General features: G+C 47.9%; 2 protein-coding genes and 5 non-coding genes across 8 annotated transcripts; 4 read left to right on the forward strand and 3 right to left on the reverse strand.

The window, feature by feature from the left end:
- Positions 1–1,719: 1,719 nt before the first annotated feature.
- Positions 1,720–6,467, reverse strand: TMEM107 (transmembrane protein 107). Of its 2 annotated transcripts, XM_027517220.1 has the most exons (5): positions 6,206–6,467; positions 5,980–6,047; positions 5,778–5,878; positions 4,944–5,040; positions 1,720–4,517 (listed from the first exon to the last, which is right to left on the reverse strand). In XM_027517220.1, the coding sequence occupies exons 1-5, from the start codon at positions 6,290–6,292 to the stop codon at positions 4,448–4,450; spliced, it is 423 nt and encodes a 140-aa protein (XP_027373021.1). In that variant the 5' UTR covers positions 6,293–6,467; the 3' UTR covers positions 1,720–4,447. The 2 variants fall into 2 exon arrangements, with proteins under 2 accessions (XP_027373021.1, XP_027373023.1); XM_027517222.1 differs by lacking the exons at positions 1,720–4,517; positions 4,944–5,040 and adding an exon at positions 4,717–4,851 and having other exon boundaries at positions 6,206–6,436.
- On the reverse strand, positions 3,564–3,699 carry LOC113878629. Its single transcript, XR_003507055.1, has one exon. It is a non-coding gene; the product is annotated as a U8 small nucleolar RNA (small nucleolar RNA).
- Positions 6,468–12,421: 5,954 nt separating the features above from the next.
- On the forward strand, positions 12,422–12,493 carry TRNAW-CCA. The gene has a single exon. It is a non-coding gene; the product is annotated as a tRNA-Trp (tRNA).
- A 434-nt stretch (positions 12,494–12,927) lies between these two features.
- Positions 12,928–13,009, forward strand: TRNAS-GCU. Its single transcript has one exon. It is a non-coding gene; the product is annotated as a tRNA-Ser (tRNA).
- Positions 13,010–13,230: 221 nt separating this feature from the next.
- Positions 13,231–13,304, forward strand: TRNAT-AGU. Its single transcript has one exon. It is a non-coding gene; the product is annotated as a tRNA-Thr (tRNA).
- A 391-nt stretch (positions 13,305–13,695) lies between these two features.
- On the forward strand, positions 13,696–13,769 carry TRNAI-AAU. The gene has a single exon. It is a non-coding gene; the product is annotated as a tRNA-Ile (tRNA).
- Positions 13,770–14,399: 630 nt separating this feature from the next.
- BORCS6 (BLOC-1 related complex subunit 6) lies at positions 14,400–16,861 on the reverse strand. Its single transcript, XM_027517971.1, has one exon. It carries the CDS (start codon positions 16,172–16,174, stop codon positions 15,113–15,115), a length of 1,062 nt encoding a protein of 353 aa, XP_027373772.1. The 5' UTR covers positions 16,175–16,861; the 3' UTR covers positions 14,400–15,112.
- Between the last annotated feature and the right edge of the window lie 341 nt (positions 16,862–17,202).

The raw sequence follows: 17,202 nt of genomic DNA on the forward strand, positions 1-17,202 counted from the left end.
TTTTTAAGGAATTTTTTTAAAGTTTTTTTTTAGTTTGGACCATTTTCAAAGTCATTGAATATGTTACAATATTGCTTCTGTTTTATGTTTTGGTTTTTTGGCCACAAGACACGTGGGATCTTAGCTCCCTGACCAGGGGTCAAACCCATACCCCTGCATTGGAAAGCCAAGTCTTAACCACAGGACTGCTAGGGAAGACCTCATTTTAACCATCTTTAACTGTTTAATTTGGTAGGGTTAAGTATATTCATATCATCATACAACCAATCTCCAGAACACTTATTACCTTCTGAAACTGAAACACTACTCACTAAACAACTCATTTTCCTCACCTCCCTCCCCCCTCACCCACCACAACCTTGGCAAGCACCATTCTATTACATTCCATCCCTCTGCTGCTGCTGCTGCTGCTGCTAAGTCGCTTCAGTCGTGTCCGACTCTATGCAACCCCATAGATGGCAGCCCACCAGGCTCCTCCGTCCCTGGGATTCTCCAGGCAAGAACAGTGGAGTGGGTTGCCATTTCCTTCTCCAATGCATGAAAGTGAAAAGTGAAAGCGAAGTCGCTGAGTCTTGTCCGACTCTTAGCGACCCCATGGACTGCAGCCCTCCAGGCTCCTCTGTCCATGGGAGTCTCCAGGCAAGAGTACTGGAGTGGGGTGCCATTGCCTTCTCCATCCATCCCTATGAATTTGAGCCAACTCTTGGAACTCATATAAGTAGAATCCAGCAGTTTTTGTTTCTTCATGATGGACTTATGCTGATTAACAAGCCACTAATTTCACCATAAAATGAAAACCTATTTTTGATGCTAATTGGCAAAGCGGCTGGTGTTGACTAAGAGATATATAGTTGAAGTGGATGAAGAAATCGAGGCACAAAGTGGTTAAGTGACTTATTGGCCATCACATTACCTTGGAGGAGAGCGGGTACACTTTAAACCGCTCCATAGCTCAATTCCCGTCTCTGCCCTCGGCTAGGGCTCACAGAACAAAGCCAAGCCATGGAAACCAGCACCATCTAGGTGATGCTTGAAGACAAGAGGTGGATGAAGTCTCCAAGGAAGAGTGACCACCAACATTTACAGGTGAAAGGGAGGAGACAACCCTATAATGCGTCCTCAGTGGCTGGCCAGCTGTGGGTTTTCAATCAATATTCATTAGATGAGTCTAAGAAGGAGCAGCCAGAATAGTTGGAGGTAAGCCAGGGGAGCTAATTTTCAGAAAGGAAGGAAGAACAACTTTCAAATGAGGGTAATGGTCAACATATAGAAAGGAGGTCGAGCCAAAGTCTGGAAAGAACCTCTGAATTTAGGAACAAGGAACTCACTGGTGATGAACGATTTCTTAGGACTGGAGGAGCAAGAAAGTGCTGGTAAATGTTTAACAACCCACTCTCCAAGAAGAGTATGCATTCAAATGTGTACATAAGTTTATTATAAATTTTGCTGATATAAAGGATGTGCAACAGAATCTGCAAATAATAAAATATACAATATTCTTTATTGTAAATTCTACTCTTGTATCCATAATTTCATAAATGGAATTATATCATAAGTATTAATACAAGGATAGTAACATAACCATTGGTTGATATTTTTATTTACATTTTTGATTAAGATAAAAATGAAACACTGAAGATATGTTGAAACTTCACAGGTTCCTCAATGACTTGAGTGATTCTTTGCTGATAAGTTTTCAAATCCTGGGGGAATACTTCATTTTGTGTGTGTGTGTGTGTGTGTGTGTGATATTTGTAGTATAACAGTTATGGACATGACACTTAAAGACTTAACCTGCATTATTTAACATTTTCCCCATCACTTTTTAAAATCTAGACAATCCTTTTTAAAATCTAGACAATCAGCAAAGCCTGATATGTAGTATTTGCCAATTTGGGGAGTGTAAATACTCCCATTTAGGCCAGTTTCAAATTACTAACTTAATGTCACTAAATAAATTGGAAAGAGATACAAAGTAGTACATCATTTCTTAGTATTCCCACCATACAGATACCATAAATGCAAACAACCTCAAAACCATATAATAGTAAATTTATAAAATAACCAGGAACTGATGAGTATTTCTTACTCTGGTTTCGGGTTTTCTGTTTTTTTTTTTTTTTTTTTTTAGGTCTTAACCATTGGACTGCCAGGGAAATCCCCCTCCATTTATTTAATTGCAAGGTTACATATTCAATATTTGATATAGCTGTTTTTAACAATCAGTCCATGATGTTTCTGGAAAAACAAACAGCTTTCACAAATCAGTAAGCACACCACTGGGTGTGGTGAAAGTCAGGCTGTCATGGGATGTAACTCTCCTGGTCAAGCCTGTAACCATGACCGGCAATATCCACCTTTCTTGCCTCCTGGACAATCTGCTCCTCTCTCTGCTTCAGTCACACTCCAAGGCCTCACTCAAACTGCTCCTGTAGGAGCAACACTCCTGCCACCTGGGGCAGGTTATTCCTACTCCATAGCATCTGCAAGTCGAGTTTGAAACATTTATCATAATTTGTTATTAAAGTACTCTGGGAGTACCAGAGATTGTTCTTTGTCCCCCTGAGCTATAATATCTGTGATGGCCCAGGCCGAGTATAGGTCACATTCACATCTGTTTCCTGGGTACCCACTATAGTGTATAACAAGTGCTGAATAAGTATTCTCTGAGTGAATACTCATGAAGAAGGGCTGTGTGCAGAGACAGAAGGCATCACTTGAGGAGGCTCCACCAGAAAAAATCTCCTTTGATGACTTTTGCTTATTTAGAATGGCGTGGGCTCCACCATTTAAGACTAAAAAGTATAGATTAAAACATCTACACTGAATCTTTCCTTAAAAAATGTGCCCCTGTGAGAACACTTACCCTGTGACAAGGTAGAACTTTCTTCTCTAATGCCAAATAGTGTGTTTCAATAACTTTCTTTTGAACATGTTCTAGCCCGGGGCTACCAGACAAAAACTAGGGTGGGTGTTCTAATTAGACTACTGAGTACACAGGTAACCTTTGCCAGGTTTCTGGGTTGGGCGCCCCAAATACCAGGGAAGTCTACCCTTTAGCACGTGACCCTTCCTAGCATGGCGAGATAGAAGTTTTGACAGCCATTCATTCATGACACCAAATTTGACAGACATTAAAAGAACCACTTTTTGGAATATCGGAGGTACACAGAACATGCCCTCAGATAAGCTTCATGAAATTAAAAAAAAAAAAAAAAATACTAACTAGCAAACTAGGATTCATGCAAAGAAACGAAACCCTGGCGTTGGGAAAAAAACTCCTGACAAACCGTACACTACACAAACACACCCAAACCCAACACCCTTAAAAAAGTAAAAAAAAAAAACAACACACCCCAAACCTTACAGACGCCATTAGAACCAACACTGCGGCTGCTAAGTCGCTTCAGTCGTGTCAGACTCAGTGCGACCCGATAGACGGCAGCACACTGCGCTCCCCCATGCATGGGATTCTCCAGGCAAGAACACTGGAGTAGATACAACTAATAACAAAACTTGATCTAATGTTAAGAGCACATTAACATTACGGATCGTCAGGAAGAATCAGATAGGAGCAATCAGGGTGTTGCAAGTCCTGATTACGCAGAGCCGTTAATCACGAATCATGCGAGCTCCAATCATCATGTTCTATTCTGCCCTCCAAAAGGAGGAACAGGTAAGGATTATCCTACCTGACGATACCGAGAAGGCGGCAATATTCCGTACTCCGGAAATACGACTCCGCTATCAGGGAGGGTGAGTAAACGACATGTTAGTCCGAGCAATCTAAAGTTATCCAGGTTCTTCCACTTGTTGTTCAATTTATTTGCAGATGTTTTAAAATATATTTTTCCATTTGGCTGTCAAAATAGCAAACGCTAATCCCTCCCAGAATGCTTCACTCACTTAAAGAGCTCGAGGTACTACCCTTAAGCATCACTTTATTTACATATCTCCGCCCACTCCCTTCCGCCAAAAATCTACCGTAATAACTAAAATAGAAGCGACATTTAGTGTCTTAACTGTGCAAGGCTGGAAAACAGCCTTCCATTTCTATAGTAGTTTGGCCACCCCAATTTTCTCCTGAAATTTTTGTCTTGATTTCTTTTTTTTTTTTTGGCCACGCTGCCTACCATTCAGGATCTTGGTTGCTCCACCAGGGACTGAACCTGTGACTGCTGCAGTGGAGGCGTTGGGTCCTAACCACTGGACAGCCAGGGAATTCCTGTAAAATTCCTGTAAGTTTTGATCTTATCCTAAAATATATTTTATTACAAAGGACTGTAAACAAAACGCAGATAATCCCAGACTCGAGAGATAATTACCCTAACACTGACATCCTTCACTAAATGCAGTGTTAGAAGGAGAGCTGAAGCCTTCCTCTTCCAGGAAGGGTGAGTGGTCCTTCACTGCTTCAGCCTTCATCCCTACTTCAGTCACGAAGGTATCAGAAAGGTTTCTTTTTCAGCCCAAAGACGCTGATGAATAATGTTATTTCGGTGACAGCTGGGAGGGCACTGAGGAAGGTAGGTGATGGGTTCAGAGTTCCTTCTAATAAAAATACCCAGATCCCCAAGCCAGCGATCCCACCCCCCACCCCCTAAGTGCAGGAGTGACAGTGAAGTCACTCAGTCGTGTCTGACTCTTTGCTCAGTTCATGGGATTTTCCAGGCAAGAACACTGGAGTGGGTTGCCATTTCCTTCTCCAGGGGATCTTCTCAACCCAGGGATCGAACCTAGGTCTCCCACATTGTAGGCAGATGCTTTACCGTCTGAGCCACCAGGGAAGTTTTAGGAGTGTAGGAGGGGAGGACTTCAAAAAGACTCGGGAATGTTGAGTGGATCTGGTATCTTACACATGGAGTAAAGGGCTGGATAGGAGAAATCTTCAGATTTAAAGTAAACCTCCCTTCCCCGTCCTCAAACATTAGGTGCTACCATACCTGCAAAAGACAAAAATGTACCAATACGTGGTGCACTCCCAACGCTCAAATATGAAGAAGGACAGGGCCACAGATGCACCACAGTGAGCCCCGATGGCTTGGGAATACACCAGAGTCAAGGAAAGCCTTTGGATCAACAGGTAGTGATGAGCCAGAAAAGGCCGGTGATGGGCCTGGCATCTGCATTCACAATCAGCTCCTGGTGAGTAAGGCATCTCTCACTCCCTTTACCACACTGCAAAGGCCAGAGCCAGAAGCCCAGACTTTTGGGTTTTAGGATGGCCATGTGTAGAGGCCAGAGCTGAGCCTGCCCTGCTGGGAAACCAAGCTACCTCCATCCCGTATCTAGTTTGGACCCTTCAGGTGAAGTAGTAGACTCCCAATCTACTCCAAGCACACAGAAATGCTCACAGGGACACAATACACTGCTGGGATCACTTTCCAGCACCCTGGTGTTGAGAGCCTTCCCTGATCCATCTTCCTCACTTCCTTTGTCTCTTCTGCCTTCCCAAAGTGCTTTGTATCTTTACATCTGATGGCACCCGTGCTTATCACACTGAATTACAGATGTCTGTGCGTCTCCCTCTTCCTCAAGATAGAAAACTGTGTTGTACTCCCATCTTGAGATCTCCAGTGCCTGGTGAGTGGCAGGAGCTCAAAAAGTGATCCGAGATTGTATTAAATCTTCCACATTGCCTAACATCTCTCCACAGGAGGGATTCTGTTTGCCTGCTAGAGCAAACACCATTGTGCCAGAAAGGCCTGGTTAAGTGGCTGAAGGGCGTTATGGTGGACAAGGGCCGAGGAGGAAAGGAGTACACGTAGAAAGGATACAGATGAGGCTCTGGGTGCTGTTGAACATGGAAACTCCTAAGAAGAAACCAGCCAGCTCCACTGCAAAGAGGGCCAGGGTAACAGAGAGCGCTGCCACCAGCCTGCAGAAAAGAAGGAAGTGGCTCAGGCCTTCTGGACTTTTTCTAAGACCCCTTCACTCCCACTACTGCCTAATTCTGCCCACCCTGTCCCACATGCTCACTGAATGTCCTGCTTCTCATACTCCTCAGGGGTGAATTTGAGAGGCAGGCAGGCCTGGATGTTGCTGTCCTAGGGAGCAGGGCAGAAAAATAGAGAAGTTGAAAGAGGGTCTGGCGGCGGGATATGGGAGGACTCCACCGTGTAAGGCTCCGGGGGAGAAAGGGTGGGGTGGGGCTGGGACCACCCCAAATTGGAAGGAGGAACGAGAAGAGAGCCATGGGTCTTACCCTGGACCAGAATAAGGTGATGACGACCACCAGATGCGCCAGGAGCGTCAGAAAGCGAGAGGGCACGAGCCCCGAGATCCGGCCCATGGTCCCCAGGGGAAGAGGTACTGCCTGGAGCAGAGGCCGTTTGTCTCTGGGGCTGGAAGCTCAAGGAGGGTCACTCCTCAAGGCTCTCAAGCTAGCAGACAAAAATTCGACGTACGCCGCCCTCCCCGCTTACGCTGGCACCGCTCAGTTGCCTTGGTAACCGCAAAAAACGAGGGCTCCGACGGGACCTCTGAAAGTCTCGCGAGAGCGGCAAATATCGCGCCGCCGCCAGCCCTCTGGGAAACGTTGGTCCGGGTCCACAATACCTGTGCAGATCCCGACCGGATGCAGAGAATCGAGCCGTCGGCCTTCCCGCGTGCAGACGAGCTGTCTGCACAGCCTGAGAGTGTGTTGTGGCGCGGCCCTACATTGCCGAGTCGGCCCACACAGCACTGGCGAACGGAAACTCGGACACTCGCTCCTCCGGGTATCCCCACGCCGGGAGCGGCCTGGGCCCCAGCCCCTGCTACTTTGCCCAGGATGACCCTCCGGACACCACAGTCACCACCACTTCAGCCTTAGGGCGTCAACATGCCCGAGGCCTGGACACTCTCTTTTCTTCCATCCTCCGCATCAGTGTAGCTTCTCCCTGACCTAGGCCGAATTTGGAGAGGTGGATGCCCCTTTATTGTCCCGGAGCCCCTGGTTGTTGGCCGACCGTATACCTGAACTTTTCCTTGATTCTGGTTCCTCGCCCCCGCCCCAACTCACTCAGATTGGCGAGGGGTTTGCAGAGTACAGAAAAGAGCCCCTCTCCTGAACTAGGGTGTGGATGAGAGGCGTGTTGCGGGAATGAAGTGGACAAACGGTATCAGAAAAGGGAGTGGAGGAAGAGAATGAAACCCCGCGTCCCTGGGAGGCAAGAGTCGAGGGCGGAAATTCAGACTCTACGATTTCCTTATCTCTTAGAGGTGTGGCCAGCTATAGTCTAAGCATCTCTCACGATTGGGACCTCACGGACCTTCGGACCTTAAAGGTGATTTCCTGCAGAACGGAAAGTTCTCGCCGGAGTTCATGGCTAACAGTTAAGTCACAACTTCCAGGCCCCCCCACCCCCACCCCCTTACCCGATCATCTCCCAAGAATAATAATGGATAATCCAAAATAAGAATAGAAAGAGTTTTATTTGAGCCAAACTAATGAGTAGACTGGAAGCTCCTTTCCCAGATTACTCTGAGAAACTGCCCCAGCGAAGCATCGTTTTCAGTGCAGTTTTGCATTTTGTAAGAACAAAGAACTTTATACAAGTCAGGGTTACATTTCTTCTTTTTTTTCTTTTTTAAGGACCAGATGATTAATATACAGCAGGTCAGCATGGCCTTGGCACCTGGAAAGCATCTCTTATCATCACATCAAAGGTGTCCCAGGAAGAGGGGCATTTAATCTTTATTTTTAACATGGGCATTTTTTACTTCTGGTCAGCGTACCCTTTCCTTTAATTAAAGCAGATGTACAAAGTGTGTTTGATAGACCACAAACAGGCTATTTTAGTTAGGATAAAATTCAAGTTGTGTAATGTTTAAGCCAGAATGACTTCCCTATATATCTCAAAATGTGAACACTTCTTTTATTACTACTCTCCATCTCAGTGCCTCTTAGACAGGTCTAAACTACAAGCCCAAGAGGCATTTTTTAATTTCCTCATTCATTCATTCATTCAACAAATAAGTCCCAGGCACTGTGCTGGGCTCATATCCTTGAGGAACAAGGAAGAAGTCTCTACCTTCCTGGGGTCAGAGAGATTGACAACAAACACGTCAACAAATAATGAATCTGCAAGGTAAAAGTTGTAATAAATAAATTTTAAAGGAAATAGTAGAACAATATGATCAAGGAAATTTTCTTTGAAAATAGACCATTTGTTCTTAAAACTTCATTTTAGGAAATGTGGTCAAAACAGAAAAAATGCTTTTCTCTCTTGCAGGTCCCCAATGTACTAAATGGATTTCCTTTTTCTAAACCAGTGTGTGAAAAATTTCAGGTGTCAAAGTGATAGTCAAAAGATGTTTCCTCAAGTTCATGCAAGACAAAGGGATATAACAAGAATGGATAAACAACAAGGTCCTGCTGTATAGCACGGAAAACTATATTCAATGTCATCTGATGTCATAATGGAAAAGATATATATTTATATCTGAATCACATTGCTTTACAGTAGAAATCAACACAACATTGTCAAACAACTACACGTAAATAATGTTTTTTAAAATGGTGTGACAAATTTGAAATTTAATGTGTGATCCTAATGGGTCCTGGATCAGAAAAATAAAATTTATTATAAAGGACATTAGTGGAAAAATTGGCAAAATCTGAATAAGGTCTCTAGCCAAAATAATAGAGTCAATAGTGTCGGAGTGAAAGAGGTGGAGTGAAGTGGAAGCAATCTACAGAGTCTTAGAAGATAAAGTCTGAACCTGGGAATGTGTGTGGGTGAGAGAAGGAAGGGATGACTGTTAGATTTTGGGATCCAGCAGCTTGAAGTTTGGGGCATTCTGCGCGTAACAGCCTTCCTGCCTGGGTACCTATAGCTAGTAAGAACAGGAAGATAAATTCACTTTGTGAACTGGTAAACAGCAGGCATTTAATCGACTTCCCTGGTGGCTCACTTTCCATGTCTTTGGTTCAGAGAAGCCTGCTTCACACTCACCAAAGAGAGTTTTGGAGCCACCTTGTGGCCACAGGTGGTAGTGCCAGTGACCAAGGGTCCTTCGGCCACTCGACCCAGGGCTGGAACTCACATGTTCCGATATTTGAACTGGCCATAAAATAATTTAGAAATGCGTTTTTTAAGTCAGAAATATTCAAACATATTGTATGTAAAAGTAAAGTATTTTTCATTCAAAAGGTTATGACCCCTTTTGAAGCCTACCATTCTGTTTCAGCAATTACCAACACATGGCCAACCTTGTTTCAGCTATATTCTGCGTCCCAGTCCCACTGGATTATTTTGAAGCAAATCCCAGACATCACCAAATAGTTCTGTCCAGGCGGAGGAAATTTTCATCCCACTGTCTTGAGTTCTTTTAGCTGATCTAATAATTAAATTAACATAAGATAGATTGATAGGAGGAAAAAAATCCAATTTAATTCAAACACAGGGAAATCTCACAGAAAAAGGACCACCAAAGAGACCAAAGGAGGCTGTTTATATGTTGTTTTTTGACAAAGAAATATTGTTTGTGAAGAATTAACAAAGGGGTTTGTGCTTGGGGTAGCAAACTAAAGAAGTAGCAAAGTTTGTTATGTAGCTATCTTAGCCTTGAATTCCCTCACTCTGGTGATAAAACAAAATTTATATTTAAAGACAGGACAAGAAAAACTGAACATAAAATTCTCTCTGTGTGTTTGTTTGGGCCTCGCCCTTCCCTCCCTAATGTGCAAGTGTGCACCTGCGTTACATATTAACCAGATGGGAGTGACTGCTCAACTATACAGATCAATTTTTTCCCCTTTCTTCTAATGCTACAGTGTAACTTTTGTTTGCTGTTGTTACTTCTTAAAACTTAAAAGAATAGCATTCTTTCTCAACTCTGTAGAGGGTTATGAAGAACCTCAGCTTCATAAGTCCTGACAGGAGGTGTACTGTTTCAGCTGGGAGTCATGGTGACTTGTTGCTCACTTTGTAAATGCTTTCTCGGACTGTTACCTTGGTAAACCTTGTGTAAATTATCAGTCTGGCATTTTAATGTAGGATCCTTTGCCTTGAAAATGTACATGACTAGTGCCTTGGGCTTTTAACAGGCAGCACACCAGGTTTGCTTGTCTCTCTTTTTCTGGTGTTTAATCTGAGCTTCGAGTTCAGGAGTAGGCAGACTGAAGCAACCATTGAACATTTCCCATCAGTTTTTCACACCAGGTGAGCAATTTTAACTAGAAGACTGTGGGTTCAAGTCCTAACCCAAGGGTTCAAGTCCCAATCAGTTTTGGCTGGGTTTGAATCCCGTCTGAGTTGTGCAGTTTCAATGGGGCATTGATTTTAAGCCACAGCATGATGGAATCATGTTAGCATTTTAAAAGATGATTGTCTTTGACTATTCTGGAGACAGAGACATTAGGGAGGAGTCTACTACAGTCATCCAGCGAGATGGCAGTGGGAATAGGGAATGAGGGCTAACAGAATTATGAAGGAAATGAAATTGAGTGAACTTGGTGACTAGAAATGGGAAGCGAGGAAGGGGGAAGAGTCAAGATGAATCCAAGCCTCAGCTTGGCCTCTAACTGAGAGTGCAGAAGACTGGGAAGGAAATGAGACAAGAGGGAAGGGGACAGGGCGCAACCTTTACAAGAATGACGCAGCTACTGAGAACTGGATAGGAGAGAAAAATGGTTAGAACCGTTCAGGCGCAAGATGGCAGAAGATTCAACTTCCAGTAGACCTTAAACCTTATTACATGCCCATCCTGTATATTAACATGTTGAAGGACACACCCACAGGTACCCTGACACTTCTGAGGCAGACCATAAAAAGCCAAAAAGGGGGGCAGTGGCCCAATTTCTGGAAATCCTCACCCCTTCCCTAAGTAGTTAGAATAATCCTCCCAAATGTTACCCTCTGAAATTACTCAGCCCATAAAAACTTACCACATATTTCCCAGTGCTCTTTCAGAGATGGCCCACACTTTTTATGGATCGTGTTCAGTTCAGTCGCTCAGCTGTGTCCGACTCTTTGCAGCACGCCAGGCCCTGGAGCCTACTCAAACTCATGTCTCTCTCAATAGATCTACTTCTTACCTATCTCTTTGCCTCTCCCTGAATTCCTTCTATGTGGAGACATAAAGAACCTCAGCTTCATAAGTCCTGACAGGAGGTGTACTGTTTCAGCTGGGAGATTGTGGGTTTGAGTCCCGCCTGAGGTGGGAAGTTTTCGAAGGATGACAGGCTCAAGTGAAGGTGTCCAGCAGGCACTAGACTGAATCCAGAGAGGTGGGAGCAGGATTCAGGAGCCCTCAGCACAAAAGTGATGGCTGACTCCAGGGAAGGGTTTACTCCAGGGAAGGTGTGCAGCATAAAGAGAGAAGACAGAACTCCTAGGGAAAAAGGACAGAAAAAGAGTCTGGAGGGAGGGGGACGGTAAGATAGGGGAAAGCCAGCAGACAGCAGTGTCATGACAACCAAGGGGGAAGGCTCTTAAAGGATGTTGCCCAGTCAATTAAGGTCAGGCTTCTCCGCTGGCTTTGACTTGTCTGTAGTCCCTGATAACTTTCTTTGGCGGTATTGGACCTTTGAACTTCTTTCACCCTTCAAGAAGCAAATGAGCAAATGTGTGTGTGTATGTGTGTGTGTGTGTGTTGGGGGGGGGGTTCTTTTAGCTTCTGGTATTCCTCTTTATAAGTTTCCATCCTGGTCTCACCTGGGGAGCTTTAACAGGTACAGATATTTATGTCAACGGAAATCAGAACAGGGGTTGCCTCTGTGAAGGCGGGGGGGGGGGGGGGGGGGGGACGGGGGGGGCGGGGGGGGCGGGGATCGACTCGTAGAGGATAAGAAAGAACCTTGTAGGATGAAGAACATGTCTTCTATCTTGAAAGGGTTGTGGGCTGAATTCTTGAAAACGCATCAAAATAAACACTTAAGATCTGTGCATTTCATTGTAGGTAAGGGATTCCTCAGAATCGTCAAAAGTGACAAAATTAATGATGCCAAGATTCTACCCTGGATCTTTAAACCAGAAACTCCAAATTTGGGGCCTGTGAGTAGCTATCTGGAAGGCTCCGCAGGCGGTTGTTAAGGGCAGCCCGGGAGGGGACGCACGGCTGGAAAAGCTAATCTCTGTCCCAGACGTGCTTCCATCACCTTCGGCCTGGTATTCCCAGTCCTTCCACACGTTTCTGTGCCAGTCCGTCCCCGCTGGGCTGTGAGCTCTGGGTCCCCCAGAGAACCAGCTCAAGGCCGCCTTATGGTCTGCAGGAGGGCGGCGACGAGGTCGGGGCGCCGATGAACCCGGAGCCCACAAAGCCGCTGCCCTGCGGGTGGCGGGCCCTGCTGGTCCCACGAGGCCGGAGGGAGACAGCAAGCACCACACCAGGGGATTTTAGAAGTTCCAGAAGGCCCTCAGCACCTCGATCGCCACAGCCGGCCGCCTTACCGTCCAGTCGTCATGGGGAGACCTGTCCACCCCCGTGGCCGGCCGACCTCGTGGCGCAACGGTAGCGCGTCTGACTCCAGATCAGAAGGTTGCGTGTTCAAATCACGTCGGGGTCAGCGTTCGCTTTTCTAGAGCTCGGGTAGCTTTTATTCTTATTTGTAACTCTGTTGAGGTCCCATCCAGCAGATTAGAGAAGAAACACTTCACAGGGGCCGGAAGGGGAGGGTCCCTGGCTCGGAGTCCCGAGCCGCCCCGTAGGCGGGGGAGCTCCAAGATCTCGCGATAGTTTTTATTGTAGATCCGGGGACTGTAAATCTGGGCGGATAGCGGGGTTCCTGAGGAGTGACGCAAGCCCCGGAAATCCAACGCCGAGTCGGGTGCTCGCGCAGGCTAGGATATCGCTCGGCAGCCAGAGCCCTGCGAGTCGTCCTCGCGGTGCCGGGCGGGATCCCTCGGGACACCATCCCTACGCGACGTAGTTAGGTTCACGCTTTCTCCGAGAAGGAAGAATCCAGACCCCAGAGAGGAGATCCTAAGCTGCTTTCCTGTGGACGAGGTGGCCGAGTGGTTAAGGCGATGGACTGCTAATCCATTGTGCTCTGCACGCGTGGGTTCGAATCCCATCCTCGTCGGCCTGCGATTCCGCAGCTGTCTTTATATTTTATAACCTTCTGTGTGCCAGGATTCAATTTCTGTGTCATCCTTTCAACCTATCCCGTTTTACAGCCGCGGATTTCGCACCTTCTACCTTGTTTTCCAGTACGACCGAAAATTAGAAAGGTATCCCGGCATTCATTCACCTAACCTGGAACTGACCTGGCCAGGGAAACGAGGCGGGGAAGCGGTTGCGCGGGGCGCCGTGGCTTAGTTGGTTAAAGCGCCTGTCTAGTAAACAGGAGATCCTGGGTTCGAATCCCAGCGGTGCCTCCCGAGGCATGGGTTATTTTTACACTTCGAGCAAAGAGTCGTAGGCTTCTGGCTTATATATAATTTTCCACATCTCTTCGGGAGTCTACCGGTGGCCACCAGACGGCCTTTTCTATTTCCGGTTGTGCACCTCAACGCTAAGTGCATGCTGTCAGTCTTGCGCTCTATGTTGGCACGGCGACCTGCCAGTCAAGCACGTATTTGCATTATCTGTGCTTGCCACTATTTTGGCTTCGCTTTTATTTCCCGAAATGATAAGTGATTCCGTTTTCGTAGTCTGTTTCCCTGTTTTTCTAAATAAGCTTACCCATTTTGAGATTTTCTCACAGATAGGACTGATGAGTAATTTGTATTTTACATAGATTGATATTGAGAAAGCCTCTTGTCGACTGGCCGGTTAGCTCAGTTGGTTAGAGCGTGGTGCTAATAACGCCAAGGTCGCGGGTTCGAGCCCCGTACGGGCCAGAGTATCGTCTTCTTTTAAATAATTTACTGTCAATTTTTTGTTGTTAAGGAAGGTGTGTGGAGCAACATCTCCAATTCCGGAACTGTTCACACCTCGAGGCGAGGAATAACGTGTTTAAATTCAGCCCAAAGACCTAGTGTCTTGAGTTACAGGAGGATAGTTTAACGGAACTGGATCCGTATTGTGATCTGTTTCTGAATCTCACATAACGGGAGCTTCTGGAATTTACTATGTGACTGTAAACGGAAGGCGGCCAGGAATTGGCACAGTGTGAGAAATGGGGTCAAGAATGGAGCTAGCAAGTGTTTCTAGTCTTTAGAGCACAGATGTCCAGTTTGCCCAGTCCCTGCCTGTCCACTTCAGGAACTAAGACAACACTTCCTTCCTTTTTTCTTCTAGATCTCCTTGCTTCTGAGTCTGCTTTTACACATCTCTCAGCCCATACCTGTGTCTTACCTTTCCTCAGATCTGCTGTTTATGAGTAGGAACCATATCCTTCCATATGTGGCCTGAGACCCCCACCCCACTCCCAGCACCAGCCCCAAGAAAACTCCACGAAAAGACTGACCCTCATTCCCATTACTTTGGTTCATCAATCCCTGTAACCCCACACAGACACAGCCTCAGCCTTAGCAGCAGCAGCACTTTAATTCCACAAAAACTCAGAAAGCCAAAACTGATTAGAACATTCCACAACAGGTGGGCTTCAAAACCAGCAACAATTCTATCTGAACCCTGAGAGCAGAGAGACCCCTCCCAACGCACCTCCTCTACCATGCAATACATTCCTTCTAGCTCCGCCCAGGTTATGACTGGGGAAATGGGATGGTAGAGGGCGAGAGGGCAGAAGCAGGAGGTTATCCATCTGCAAGTATGCGTCCTTGTCTGCGTGGTGTGTGGTCTTTGACCACACAAGCTCCCACAGCCCCTGGCACCTGAGATGTGACTACTGGAGGTCAGAGTGGCCACAGTGGGGGCTGGGGTCTCCTCTGTTCTCCTTTCTTGATAACATATGACAGTCACATCTCCCAAGCCCAGACCTAAAGCCCCGGGTTTCCAGAGATGGTGCTCTAAAGAGAGTTGGGAGAACAAGGTAGCTGCAGATGGCCAACTGAACAGAAGCAGAGCATCATACCCTCCTACCAGGAGAGCCTTTAGAACTTCCCGATACACACCTGCATAAGGCCCAGCGAATGGTCGCCGGCAAGCTAAACGTATCTGGAAGAACCTCCCATATATAGGCCTCCCTCCTCTCAGCAGGCGGGTCCCACCAGGGCTCCTTGAAGAGTCCTTAAGGATCCTGCTGGTCCCTGGCGTTGCCAGGCCTCTCCTGCCTTCCCAGTCACTTGCACAGGGCCTCCAACACCTCCAAGGTGCGTCGGATATCCCGGACTTGGCGCGCCAGTCCCTGAACCGGTTGCAGAGCCCGCTCCAGTTCTTCACAGCGCGCCAGCAGGGTGTACATGCCCTTGATGCTCATGTCCACAGCTTCCCCTAGAGAGTCCACTGCATCACGGTAGGTTTGGATGCAGCCCACGCTCAGAGCTGTCAGCTCCTGCACCGCACCTCCCAGCCCGCGAAGCAGACGGTCCACCCTGCCGCCCAGCTCCCGACTCAGCCGCTCCAGGTCCCGCAGCACGTCGGGGTCGATGGGAGGGATGGCCGGAGTGGGTGTGGGAGCTGAACAGGGCCGCGTAGGGGCAGGGGGCGGAGGTTGAGGGGCGCCGCTCAGACGGATCTTGAGTTGCAGGTTGTTGGCGACAAAGTGGGTGAGGTCGCCATGGCGGCTCACCGTCCCTTCGAGCTCCAGGGGGCTGGAGATAGTGGCGCGCCGCCCGCCGCCTGCGCCAGATTCTGCACCCCCTGAAGACGCGGGGCCGCCGCACGCCCCGCTCAACCCGTCCAAGCTGCGGCTGTCCTGAAGGCGGCTGGAGAACGAACGGCCACCCCTGCCGGCTTCCGCCGCCTCGTCGTCGTCTTCCTTCTGCTCAACATCCATCCCGCCGCCTACAGGGCTCCCTCGACGGCAGACCCTCTCGGATTCAGGCTTGGCCTCCGGAGGCTCAGGGTCCTTGCGCCGGGAGGACCCGTGCAGGTCGAATTCGGGATCCGGCGCCCCCAGGCGGCTTCCTGCCCCAGAAAACGTCCCTCCACGGCCCGGCTTGTCCTCCGGAGCTTCCCATTCCGGAGGGTGGACAAAGCTGCAGCTCGAAGTCTTCAGGGACGCCTTGGGGTGGCAGCTCGCGCCCCCAACGTTCTCTGCCTCTTCGTCCTCGGATAGTCGGAGGTCTGAGGGCCTCTCAGAGGGCGTTTGGCCCGGGCCGTCGCCGAAGATCGCAGCTTGCTGTTCCCCCAGAGCTAGCAGGTCCGTCTCGGGCCCAGGCCGCCCCCGGGGCGACTCCATACTGCAGTTGGGGGCAGGAACCGAGGAATTGGTTCGCCCCGGCTTGGGAGGCCTTGGCGGCGCCTTTAAGGGGCGTTTTAGAGGCGCGCCGATTGGCCTCGGGCTGACAATGGTCAGGACGTGAAGAGCACTCTGATTGGTCCCAACAACCAGGAAGTCCCAGAAGACCAGCTGTCATTGCGTGACCGAACACACGTGAGAGCCAGCAGGGAGGAGAGAAGGAGGTAACAGCTGCGCTCGTTGCCCCGCCCTTTCGAAAAGTTGAAAAGGCAGATCTTAAAGATGAAGATCCTGAAAAGCCTGAGTCCTCCAGGGGCGGAGCTAGGCTCTTTCCGCCCACATTTGTTGCTTAGTAACCGCTTTTAGTAGGGAACCAGAATTGGGTTTCTTAAAAGAGGTTCTTGGGATGAAAGTAGTATATCCTGCTTGGACCGTCGGGATTGAATCGCACCTTAGTTGATCAGGATGGAACCAGAATTCTCATTTGCTCTTCTGTTCTCTTGTCTCCTGCCCCCTCCACCGGGTTTTGAGTGTCTCCTCTTGGAGGATGGTGTGTGATTTTGCCTCTAGGTAGAACATTCAATTAGTTAATGGCCCTTAAGGTCAGAGCCCTGGTACCATTCTGATCTCTTCTCTTCCTTCTCTTCTCACTGGTCCTGCCAGAGGCACTGGTCTTCTCACTGTTCCTGTGACAAAACAGACATGCTGCCGCCTCAAGGATTTACATTTGCTCTTGCAAATGTAAAAGCAAATGAGTGGCAGTTCGCGCCCCCAACGTTCTCTGCCTCTTCCTCCTCGGATAGTCGGAGGCCTGAGGGCCGCTCAGAGGGCGTTTGGCTGGGGCTGTGGCCGTCTCAAGGACGCCCGTCGTCCTCTTGGCCCACCCCGTTTTTTGAGGCCGAGTCCACAAAGTATATTAAAGGTCCGTATAGTCAAAGCTATGATTTTTCCAGTAGTAATGCACAGATGTGAGTTGGACCATAAAGAAGGCTGAGTGCCAAAGAACTGATGCTTTTGAATTGTGTTGC

The sequence above is a fragment of the Bos indicus x Bos taurus genome, chromosome 19, assembly GCF_003369695.1.
Source record: "Bos indicus x Bos taurus breed Angus x Brahman F1 hybrid chromosome 19, Bos_hybrid_MaternalHap_v2.0, whole genome shotgun sequence".
NCBI classification, from domain to species: Eukaryota; Metazoa; Chordata; class Mammalia; order Artiodactyla; family Bovidae; genus Bos; species Bos indicus x Bos taurus.

What these genes read in the sequence shown, in the direction of transcription:
- TMEM107 (XM_027517220.1), bottom strand. Translation starts at nt 6,292, where the DNA reads ATGGGCCGGATCTCGGGGCTCGTGCCCTCTCGCTTTCTGACGCTCCTG. An exon ending in TCACCTTATTCTGGTCCAGG is followed by an intron (nt 6,048 to 6,205) that starts GTAAGACCCATG and finishes CCTGCTCCCTAG; the next exon opens with GACAGCAACATCCAGGCCTG. An exon ending in TATGAGAAGCAGGACATTCA is followed by an intron (nt 5,879 to 5,979) that starts GTGAGCATGTGG and finishes TCTTTTCTGCAG; the next exon opens with GCTGGTGGCAGCGCTCTCTG.
- BORCS6 (XM_027517971.1), bottom strand. Translation starts at nt 16,174, where the DNA reads ATGGAGTCGCCCCGGGGGCGGCCTGGGCCCGAGACGGACCTGCTAGCT.